This window comes from Ictalurus furcatus, chromosome 10, assembly GCF_023375685.1.
Source record: "Ictalurus furcatus strain D&B chromosome 10, Billie_1.0, whole genome shotgun sequence".
In the NCBI taxonomy this organism is placed as follows: Eukaryota; Metazoa; Chordata; class Actinopteri; order Siluriformes; family Ictaluridae; genus Ictalurus; species Ictalurus furcatus.
Genome location: NC_071264.1, coordinates 4,996,502 through 5,008,932, shown reverse-complemented (window position 1 = coordinate 5,008,932; position 12,431 = coordinate 4,996,502). Strand labels below are relative to the sequence as shown.

The window sequence follows — 12,431 nt, the reverse complement described above, 5'->3', positions numbered from 1 at the left end:
TTTAGTCATTTCACCTTTGTGAAAAAATGAAAACAGAATGGTTATGTAGTTTTCAACTGAATGTAGCGTTTTAATTGAACTGACAGCTTTTGTGATTCCTTTTTTTCCTGCTGTTGAGCCATAGGCAGTCACTGAATGGGCCATATATGGATCTCCAGCCATAGGTTCCCGACCCCTGACTTAGAGAAAATTTCCTGGCACTGACAAACTTTTTTTTTAGGTCTAACACCCTGATACTGGATTGCACTGATATTGTTACTGCACAAAAGGCAAACAAATCTGGCACATTTGCACATTTCAGAAGGTCCTAAAAGCTTCAACAAAGTGCCATATCTCTTATTTTGTGCTTTTCTGACCACAGGTGCTGCAGATGGCAAAACTGGACAAGGTAATAATCTCTCTCTCTCTCATATATATATATATATATATATATATATATATATATATATATATACCCACATTGTATTGAACTTAAATACACTGGGCTCTCCTCCCTTAACATTTAAAGAATTCTACAGGGTGACCCTTAAACAGTGTTTCATAGTACACTTAGAAAAGATTCTAGGATCAGGTGAAAGCAGTTTGTCCAGTTATCGTCCACTTATCTTAAAGATAATAAGTAATTTATTACTGACATGTTTCAACAAGAATATAAAGATAAATAACAAATGACATACTGAGTATTGTTTTCTGCTACAAAAAGTCCAACTGTAACATTACAAAAAATATATATTTGTTTACATTCAAACAAATATGAAGTATTTCAGTAAGAAATATACTTTATACTATGGCATGTGACGTCGGTTTGTTATATCTCCACAGTACGTGCACTTGTGTGTGTGTGTGTGTGTGTGTGTGTGTGTGTGTGTGAGAGAGAGAGACAGAGAGAGAGAGAGAGAGAGAGAGAGAGAGAGAAAGCACTGTTTTCAAAAGAGCTTTCTGTGCTGCAGCGCCACCTATCTCACCCTTTGGTGCAACAGCAGGTTCTCCAGGCACGTGATCTAAAGCTCAAATCTAATTGGACAGCCTGTTTCTTCACCGAGCAACAGGGGGAAAAAGTCGACACACTGGACGAAACAAAAAGTGCCGCTAATGATCACGCCCATGTGAATAACTCCCTAAGGATCTATTGTTTCGATTCAACAGCTTCATCACATCAAACACTCGCATTGCTAAATCGCGCTCAATGTGAAAAGACCCTAACATTACAAAGAACAGGATGTCAGTCAAAAATGAATGAGAAGACAAGGAGAAAACTGTTAAAGGAGGCTGCTAAGAGACCTTCAGCATCATTAAAGGAGCTACAGAAAAACAGTATCTGGCCAATACTGTTCATGTAACAACAATCTCTTATATTGCAGGCTCGGGAGCCTACTACTGGGCCCGTGCCCTGGGAACACCTGGCCCATGGGATAACCTGGGATTGGGTTTTTTTTATATTGGATTGTTATTCCTGCAAAACTTAGAATGTTAACTTTAACCTGGGAGCATCCAAAGCCGGCCTGAGAGGCCTCCCCACTGGCCCAGGAGCCTCCATAGCTAGCCTAGGAACATACACAGACAGCCTAGGACCCGCCACAGCCAGCCCAGCAGCTCCGGGGCACACACACACTTAAGTTAGTGGGAGCACTAACTTGGTGAATTCTGCTTCACAATGATAGGAAGAGCAGACATCGAAGGCTCAAAAAGCGATGTCCCATTGAACAATGTAGTTGAGCTCCTTGTAAAGTGGAAATTCTAAGTTGGACTACTGAATGGTGAGATTTGGAGAAGTCACCACTGTCGGTGCACTTTCACAAAATTTTCAACATTAGTAAAATCACTGTGTTCACCATATTAACCCAAAACTCTCTAATTTAGAAAAGGATTCATAAGTGCATTTGGGCTTCTTGTAAAGTGGACATTCATTTTCAGGAATCAGAGAGGGTGCGGCGGTTCTCCGTCCGTACACTGGCCTGTTCGCGAATGGCTCTGCTTGCCAGGGGCCCCCGCAGTGCTGTGGTATTGTTACTTTTATGTGGAATTCTGACTTAGAGGCGTTCAGTCATAATCCCACAGATCGTAGCTTTGCACCAGTGGCTCCTCAGCCAAGCACACGCACCAAATGCCTTAGGACACCTGCGTTGCGCTTTGACAGGTGTACCGCACCAGTCAAACTCCCCACCTGCCACTGTCCCCGGACCTTGGGAGCCAGAAGCGAGAACCCACCAGGGTTCGCCTCTCCACCTCACCAGACTCACTACGGAAACAGTTAAAGTAGTGGTGTTTCACTGGTGGCGACTGGTGGAGTGAGGCCTCCCACTTATTCTACACCCCTCATGTCTCTTCACAGTGCCAGACTAGAGTCCAGTTTTGCATGAGGGCATTTTATTTATTTATTTATTTATTTATTTTCAATTCAGTTTCATCTTTAATTTATTTAATCATTTTCATATGTTTCATTTACATGTGATTCATTTACATGTGATTCATTTTCATGAGATTCATATTCAAGTGATACATTTTCATGTGATTCATTTACATATGATTCATTTACATGTGATTCATTTTCATGAGATTCATTTTCATGTGATTCATATTCAAGTGATACATTTTCATCTGATTCATTTATGTAAGATTCATTTACATGTGATTCATTTACTAATTTGCTTCCCTTTAAATCCAGTTTTAGACTGTGATATTACAAAGGTCTTTCCAGATTATTACTTGCTACACTGTATGAGATAACCCCAGTAAAATTGCCTGAATTCTATAATATAATTTGTTCACCATGTTAGGTTTAAATCCTCTAAAAACAGATTCACAATTAAATAACATTACATCCTTCAAAGCACATGGCATGTTCTGCTTACTCTCACAATCCTCCAAACTCCCACACCCAAAGTCTCCATAAACAAATGAGACAGCAGTGTATCCTACAGAAACCGAACGTTGTCCACAATGTGAAAACGACTCGGAGAGTAAGCCGAACTAACCGACAAAATTACCAAGGCTGATATACAGTCTGCACACAATAATAAATATAATGTCCTTACCTTTTAAAGACTTGTAACAAATAATATAACAGTGTAGCACGTAAAGCCGAGGAGATAACACTAATAAAATTAAATAAACAGAGACTCTAACCCGGTCAGAGCCTTAAAACAGAGAAGCACATTAATACAGAAGTAAATTTTAAGAGGAGTATGTCCACAAAATCTAGGTGGAGTAATGCAACGACAATATCTTCAACAAGAATCCGAATTCTGTAAAGCTGGAAGGCAAAGTGCAAAAAATAAAAATAATAGAAGAGCGAAAAAGACTCCGCTGTGTAGGTGATGCAGTTCACCCCGATATCAAGAGTTTAACATAGTCTCCTGCTTCCTCCGCTGAAATAAAGTCCTTCTGAACACTGTTAAGGTGTTCTGAACACCTGGTAACACTATTAACCCAAAACTCTCCAATTTTGAAAAGGATACATCAATGTGGACATTCTAAGCTTTAAATTGATGTGACGTTTTTGGACAATTTTTTTCCAGTTTTAATAAAAATCTTTTATTTATTTATTTATTTATTTATTTACTTCCTACAAAAACGCTGTATTTATTCTCCTGCTGCTTGGCTTATAATTTGGATCATTTTCACAAATATTCATATTACATTGACAGAAACAAACTATTGCTATACAAAGCACTACATAGAGTTATAGTGCTTGAATTCTTAAAGTAATAAAAGAAATAAAACATTTGTGGCTAAGATCAACAATACATTCATACATATTAGTTCAGGTATTCAGAAGTTGGACATTACAGTCATGTATACCTTTACTGACAGTAAGCTTTACTTTAGTTAACTTGTCTTTGCCCCATTCATTCACTCAACAGTAATAAACTCCAGAGTCCTTTAATGTGAGGTGTCTGATGGTGACAGAGAATCTATGCGCAGGCGGAGTGTTTAGTGCAGTGTATCTTCCCTCAGAGACGAATGTATCAGCCTTCTCAGCTTGAATTAGTACATTAGAATAAGAGCATGGATCATGACAGAAGTACATGGGTATAAATTGATATCCATCAGGGTATTTACAGGAGATATCCACACTTCCTCCTTCTGTTCCACTAAAAACACTTTCAGCCTTTCTCTTCATTGTCACATATATCAGAACTTGGAAAAGGGATAGAGATTTGTAATAAAAATCTAAACGGTTATCCCAGGGACCAGGTTTACTGTGTTAACCCTATTAACCCCAAACTCTCCAATTGTATGAAGGATACATCAGTGTATTTAGGCTCCTTGTAAATTTGACATTCTAAGCTCTACATTGATTTGTGTATTTCTGTCCATTTTGCATGAATTGTAAAGCATTAGCTACAAGTCCTTTTTTTTTTTCCAGGACCTAGGTCAAGCATGAAAAATAAGCTCACTTTGACCTCTGACCTTTGCATTTCTGAACCAGATACAGGAATTAGGCTCATTGTAGAGGGGGCATTTTAAGCTTTACATTTATGTGTCATTTGTGTATTCCAGTCCAGTTTTGCATGTCATCCTCTTCAACGCACAAAAGGACATCATCGTTGACACAGAACTGAAATTTCATTGTGGCATCCAAGCCAAGTCAGCAACATGGCAGCAGGTAAAGTTTCAAAGTCCATTGTTCAGTCTGACTAAGGTGTTAAGGCTCATTAGCATCTCTATATTTTGAATGCAGGCCCATGGTTCTTGGGTGCGTCACCCTCCAAAACAAAACTGCGACTTCTAAGTTCAGTCTTGCTTTTTATTTTTCAGTGTTTAACCATGAAATCTTATCCACCTTTCTGTTTCTTTCTGTAGGTACCTCTGCATGTTTCTGATTTGAGGTTACTGTCCTCAACAATCTGTGCAGTATTTACATTTACATTTTATGTTATCGTTTGTTGTTCTGCTCATCCCTGATGTTTTATTTTTTTGTTTTTGTAAATATAATGGTCATGCTTTAAAACTAATCAATGACTATGATGTGTTCTTCATTGGTTTGAATGTCCCTAAACACATCATTAGTTCATATCAATGTAATCAATAACCCAGGTATTACGACATGATTATCCATGTACTTTTGTACATGAATTACCCCAATACTCAAACTCTGGTGATATGAGATGCAGGGTTTGAGCCAAATACCAATTGAGGATGATTTTATTGTCCTTGTATCAAAATTACGGTTTGAACTGACCCATATTAGGAGCAGTTACAAAGCACTTTGAGGTCATATCAAGTCTTCACAGAGTGGCAGATGATTCTTCTACTCTGTGGCAGAGTCACATAAGGTCTTACAAAAAAGGTGAGACTTTCTTGCATGTTTTGCACAAATGCAAAATGCTATTAAGTATGAGTTTAAAAAATAGAATCTGCTTCAACATTATTCAAATGACTGTGTTAAGACTATCAACCCTAAACTCTCCAACTTTGAAAATGATACATCAACTTGTTCCAATTTCCCCTCTGCCAACACTGGTTTCAAATTTAGTAACATAGCAGCAGGGAAAGTTCCAAAGTCCATTGTTCAGTTTGACCAAGGTGTTAAGGCTCATTAGCATCTGTATAGGTTGAATGCAGGCCCATATGTCACTTGTGTATGTCATCCTCCAAAACTGCTGCTTCTTAATTCAGTCCAGTTTTTTTTTCAGTGTTTAACCATGAAATCTTATCCATCTTTCTGTTTCTGCATGTTTCTGATTTGAGGTTACTGGTCTCACCAACCTGTGCAGTATTTACACTGTTATAGTTTGTTGTTCTGCGCATTCCTGGTCCTTTTTATTTTTGGCAAATAAAATGATCATGCTTTAAAACTCATCACCAAGTACGATGTCTTCTTCATTGGTTAGAGTATCCCTAAACTCATCATTAGTTCATATCAAACTAATCAATAATCCAGGTATTACAACATGATTATCCATGTACTTTTGTACATGAATTACCCAGTTACCCCAATATTTATACTTAAATATTAAATCTGCTTTTAAACACCAAAATGTACTATGCTCAAAGCTCAGGTGATACATGACTTGAGGATGTTTTTGCCGTGTCCTGGTACCAAAATGATCCATGTTGGGAGCAGTTACAAGCACACTTTGAGTTCATATAAAGTCTTCACAGAGAGGTAGAACACCTCTTTTGCTCTGCTTCTGTGGCAGTCACACAAAGACTCACAACTAGGTGTGAATTGCTAGAGGGGAAGGAGAAGAGGGGGATGAGAGGTCTACATTCCAAACTCAGAACTTGGCTACAGACTGACATTTAATGGACTCTACCAGGAATTTCACCTCTTCTCTTTGGGTCTCTTAAAATCCTAATTGTCATTACAGATCAACACTAAAGTAAGCACTATAAATGTGACCACAACCTGGCAAAATTGACTTTACCCAGAACCAAACCATTGTTTGTCACATAGAGTGACAAACAATAAATCAGTACTGTTAACTCACTATTCCACAGTGTTGAATGTTATGCTTGTGCATATCACATAGGGACAGTGGAATGATCCATGAACAAACTGCACATGGTCAAATATGTGAAGCTTTACCTTAAAAACATTTTTAAAAAAAGGCATCAAATCATGCTGAAGAAGGATAATTACACCAATAGCAGTGAAAGGCACCATGAACTTATGGTTAAAAATGGTGGGATTGGTTGGATGTGATCAAATTTTGCCCCCATCAGAGTACAGAACCACGTGGTCTTGTGAAAGTGCATGAAAAGAACAATAAGGTTATTGAGATTAAAAGGTTGACAATTAAAAATGAGCCATGCCTTTTACTCATGAAGTTTAAAGTATTGAACCTCTATATCTGCCAACTGTGGTGCAATTCCAAGATGGAAAATAAGAATAAACACTTAAATGTGTTGGAATTTTATAAAGTTTGGAGACTAACTGCAAAAAAAGCAAACTGCGAAAAAAAAATCCAGACGGTCAGCCCACAGCCGACCGGGAGTGAGACTGCGATACCTAAATGCACCAACAGAGACGAGCTTGAAAATTAAAGTGTGTAAAAGTTTTTTTTAAAGGCAACAAGGTGCAGGTTAAGAGGGTGTGGGGACAGTCAGAAGACTGGAGGTGTCAGCAGCCTGCTAATGGCCACAGGCACCTTGGTATGAGGCTGCACTCGGAGAGGTGTGGGGGTGCACCAATACTGCTGAATCCAACGCTCGTGTCAACCTCTGGTTGGTTGGAAACCTTAGAGGACAGGACTAGCTGAAAAGAGTTCAAATCCAACTCTCTGCTCTCTTCTGTGTGCTACTTCTCTTCCTCTCAACTCAGAACTCATCTCATCAGAGGCGGTGGAGGGAGTCTTCAATCAACATCTGCTCGGAGACCCAGCCTAGAGCTTTTCAAAACTCCCGCCGCTAGCTCTCCATACATCTAGACGCAGTTACATTCAGCATTCCGGTTGGTCTTCCGAGACTCCACTCAACGCAGACCAGACAAACGAATACCCATCGTGCGAATCCCCTCAACACCACGATGCAATGAGGAAATCCCCATTACAGGTAAACCAGTACCTCCAGAATCTAGCTAAGACTGGTGCATATAATATTAAATTTAAAGCCCTTCTAAAGAAGTGAAATTAGATTAATAAAATTGATGATTTGTTCAGGTCATGGCCTGTGAAATAACATCCTATGTTATAAACTTGGAACTTCATTCACTCTCTTAAACCATTTTCACCTCTGCTTGTGTGTGTGTGTGTGTGTGTGTGTGTGTTTATGTGTGTTAGATTAGTTTCTGTGTTGTAGAATAGTTCAATAAAGTTTCGTCTGTTTTTAAACACGTGTCTTATTTGCTCTTCAAATAATGTTTCACTGTATTTAGGATACTATTGCCGGTGCCCACGGAGGTAATATCTAATGCATATTTAATGACCATGCTAAGTTCAACTTATCGCTGGATGAATAGTTGATCAGAAATACTAAATTAGCCAAATTTCCCCTGCTAGTCTATCATGCATATTTGGTGGACGATACAATATCTCAATTTAAACAGCTAATTTTCATTACATACAATGGTGGACAATACAACAATTTAACAGCTAATTTTCCCTACAATCAAGAACACAACCTCACACACACTCACGCCCAGCACACCAACAGGTAGCAAGACTGCTGGATCACACACCTTTTTAGTACACACATACACACACACGTGAGTTTTCACAATTCCTCATGACAATGAATAATTTTCCAAGTCTAACTATCGAGATTCTAAGTAACTGGAGAACTTTTTTGTACTCCACGTAGATCATAAACCATTGAAATGTAAACGTTATTGTGCTTTTTATCCAGAAAAACCACAGCTGCCCCATTTACTTGTGTTTGTTAATAGGACAGTCTTGCGTGGCTCAATATGGAAAACACATTGACATGAATGTTTATGTGCGCAGGAGCGTAATGTTTCTTTACAAAATGACATCAACAATTACTGGCCTGGCATGCATAATACTGCCTTTTTAGTCCTTTTTGCTGATCCGTGTGAAGGAAAACCTTTTCCGTTTTTAGTACATCGTTGTGTAAATGTTCCCTTAGAGTAATGTCGGAGGCTGAGCGGTTGATATGCAATCACTTGATATAATATTTTTTTTAAACTCATTTAAAATGATAAACAAAACTAAATAACTATGTTTCCTTTCATTATTTTTTAACAAATAAGCTTTTGATAATGTATAACGTTTTATAAAAAAAGATTTTCAAAGAATGATTTTGGCACAATGGCCCCTATGCACTGCATATACTGCATTTTTGCCCTCCCTGCCAGAGGGGCACGTGACCGCATCATGATACTCAGATCTCAATCATGATGTTGACGATAACGGTCTGATTTATTTATTTTTGTCCAGATTTAGTATTTCTAACTGTAATAAAAATGCAATAATATATTTTCCTGAGACAGTTGGAAGTTTTGCACCAAGCACAAACCATATGTTCTCTGTGTACAGAAAGAAAGAGCGAGAGGAGAGACTAGAGACATTTTCCTCTCTTTGGGTTCCATAATTCTGAACACACACACACACACACACACACACGCGCACGCGCGCACGCACGCCCACGCACACACACACACACACACACACAAAGTGGTTCCCATGAACTTCACACTGCCAATCTTGTGCTTTCTGTATTATAATGTAGGAGATCAATAGATAGTGATGTAAATGAAATAAACTGTATGGTAAAATAATCATATGGACTGTACAATCAAATCATTGTTAATATTTTTTCTTGCTGGTAGCCAATATTTTTGTGATTAATTTGTAAATAAAGAAACCACTGTCTTTTTACATCTTTGATGTGGTTATTTTTAGTGTACCTATTCCCACTGCAGGATACAAGTCACAGTGGATGGCCGAGAAACAGTTATCTGTTTTAATTTTTATGAAATTATCATGAAACTGGGACCTGCAGATCTAAAAATGACATTTTTGTCCAAATAGCTTACATACACCAAGCTCTATATTTTAACCTTATTTATTAGAAATGTAAACTTTCCCAACAAAATCCTTCAGAATCACAGCAATTACACAATTACAAGGCCATCTGAAGTGTCTGTAAGTGAAAACTCCATCTATTTTCAGTACCTCTTATCCTACACAGGGTCATGGAGAGTCTGAAACCTATCCCTTTTAACTCAGGGCACAAGGTGGGGAACAAATCCATCGCACGGCATACATATACACACACACACACACACCACGGACAATTTGGAAATGCCAATCAGCCAACACCGCATGTTTTTGGACTGGGGGAGGAAACCCCCAAAGTACGGGGAGAACATGTAAACTGCACACAGTGCAGAAACGTGATTAAAACCCTCAACCCCGGAGGTGCGAGGCGAACGTGCTAACCACAAAGCCACCGTGCCCCCCTCGTCTGAATATATTAAACATAATTTTTCATTGTTCGTTAATGATAAGGTTTCCATGATAAAAAAAATTGTTAAGACTTAAATTTTAAAAATATAATTAAAAAACAACAACATAATACTTCATCCCACTTTATTTGGGAAATTAAAGCAGGTTTTCATAGTTTACAATGAGAAGGAAAGTACCAGAGGTTTGGACACATTTTCTATTTTTTAAAATTACGTTTAGATAACAAGTACAGATCTGAGTAATACATAGCATGAAAAGAACTCAAACATACTGTACATAAATCACACAATGAGTCAAAATGTGTTAATTCTAAACAGATGGATGAATTAATTAATTAATTAATTAGGGGGCATAAACTTACAGTTTACAGTTAAAACAGGGGCATCTGCTCCAATGTCCAGCCTCAGGGCCAAAAATGGCCCGTGGACAGATGTTAACCGGTTAACTAGCTAATGAATAAATACTATGCAGATTCAAGATTTTTATTTGTCACATACACAGTTATATATAATATATAACTTTCAGTGAAATGAACTCTTTAGACTGTGCATTAAATACTAAATTAAAATTAAAAAGGTCAGAGTGAATAAATACAGGAAAATATTTATTTGAAACACTTTACATCCCCAGAATGTACAGTCACTGAAAGCATTTTAATTGGGATTAATTGCAGCTTGGCCTGTTTTGTGTACTGACAGGTTCAATGCAACTTTTCTATAATGAAATTTAAAGCTATTTTGAATGTAAATGAATGTTTTGGAGTGTGAGTTTGAACTTAATTTACTATGTTCCTTGAGACTCACCTGGTCAGGTTCACCAGCACCATGGATACAGGTTTGTTATAGAATTCAGAATGTGATGATGCAACAATGACACACGAGAATGACCTCCTATTATTGCATCACATTCCGACCAAGACTCTGTTCCTGCACAAGAAAAATCTCTTGAGACCATCGATAACCAGCGACACAGCGACTGGTAGCAGTTAGCAGTGACACAGCGACTAGTAGTGATTGGCAGCATTAAGCAGTGATTCGCAGCGATCTGTATTTCTCTTGTACTGTTGGACATTACTATCTGTGGTAAGTAGCCTTGTAAATATTTATCAATTAATCTTTTTTCTTATATTTTAATAGTAATTGGTATTCTGAATACATTTATTTGTTTTTCCTGTAATTTTATTATCGTACTTATTATCGCAAAAAAACATAAGTAAAAAAGAAAATACACAAGTTTCTGTCATGGAACAGTAGCAAGAGTTTTGTAAAAGGTTCCGTTTACTAGTTTTAGATTAGGTTTGACTGTTGCTTATAAGTTTGCCATTGTGTCTAGACTTTAGTTTTTTCAGTGCTTTCACTATAGTGTTTAGAGAGGGAGGAAATGACCAAACTGTTTAGTGTAGTGGAACAACATTACATTAAAATAATAATAATAATAATAATAATAATAATAATAATAATAAGTTCAAATGCCTATCCTTTAGACAGTTTTATTAAAGTTTCAAGTGACTAGCCGTTAGATTTTCTTCAACAGAGTGACTAACCTTTAGTTTTGCTGTAGTCTTCACCACCAAGTCCTGAACTTGTACAGGAGCTTGTTTGCCTCCAGTCAGGTACCCCATAATGGAGATAGCAGAAGAGATAAGAAAAAACATAGGTTGTTAGCACAGTGGAGTGGCATGACTTTTGTAAAAAGTTCAAGTTTGTTGCCTTTCAATTTCTTTGTAATTTACCAGAGTAACTAATCTTTAGTTTTTCAGCTGGTTTGGAGAGGTGCCTTCTGTGCCTCAAGGTAGGTACACAATGATTGAGGTAGCAAGAGAGGTAAGACAAGAAAAAACTGTTTATCCGAGTAGAACGACGTGACATTTTTTATTAAAGGTTCAAGTGACTAGCCTTTAGATTTCCTTGTTCATGAACAGTGAGACTAGCATTTACTTGTGCTGCTGGTTTTGCTGTAGCCATCGGAGTTCATGCTGTTTAGGGCCTTTAAAGACGTTAAACCATATTACTTAATATTGTGCAATCCTATAAGCACCTAAATAAATAATAATAATAATAATAATAATAATAATAATAATAATAATAAAACAAGATTATTTTAAGAAATATCAGCCTTTATTAAGCTTGTCAAATAGCTGCTGAACATTGCTCGACCAATGCCGGCCATATTTTTCAAGATTCACAATTGTCCTTGAATATGCTGATTGGAACTTGGACAAGGACGATTCTTGCTAGATTCATTTATCATGTCTATTGGACCAATGGTTCCACAGTTATTGCCAATTTCATGTTTTGTTCTGCTATAGTGTCACCAACTGGTCACACTCAGTAATGTTTTTTACAGCTATCCTCAAATTGAGCCCATACAAATGTACCCCAATTTACTGAAAATATCTTATTCCTTTCAAGAGTTATAGCCATTTAAGTAAAAGTGGTCACGCCCAATGTGGCCTTTCGGGGGTAAATCAAAAGTTCAACTTTTCATAACTTTTGAGCTAATAGTTTCAGCTGCAATAGTTTTATTTCACTTGAGCTATGACTAGTTCACAAAAAT

At 37.5% G+C, this 12,431-nt stretch overlaps 1 protein-coding gene across 1 annotated transcript in view; it reads left to right on the top strand.

Annotated features, from left to right (window-relative positions):
- The window catches only part of LOC128613568 (mucin-22-like), a 167,878-nt gene extending 162,084 nt beyond the window's left edge, over positions 1-5,794 (top strand). The window contains exons 27-29 of the mRNA XM_053634455.1: positions 362-388; positions 4,504-4,609; positions 4,807-5,794. Coding sequence (XP_053490430.1) covers positions 362-388; positions 4,504-4,565 — 89 coding nt within the window. The 3' untranslated portion in view covers positions 4,566-4,609; positions 4,807-5,794. The remainder of the gene's footprint in view (positions 1-361; positions 389-4,503; positions 4,610-4,806) is intronic.
- The last annotated feature ends 6,637 nt before the right edge of the window (positions 5,795-12,431 follow it).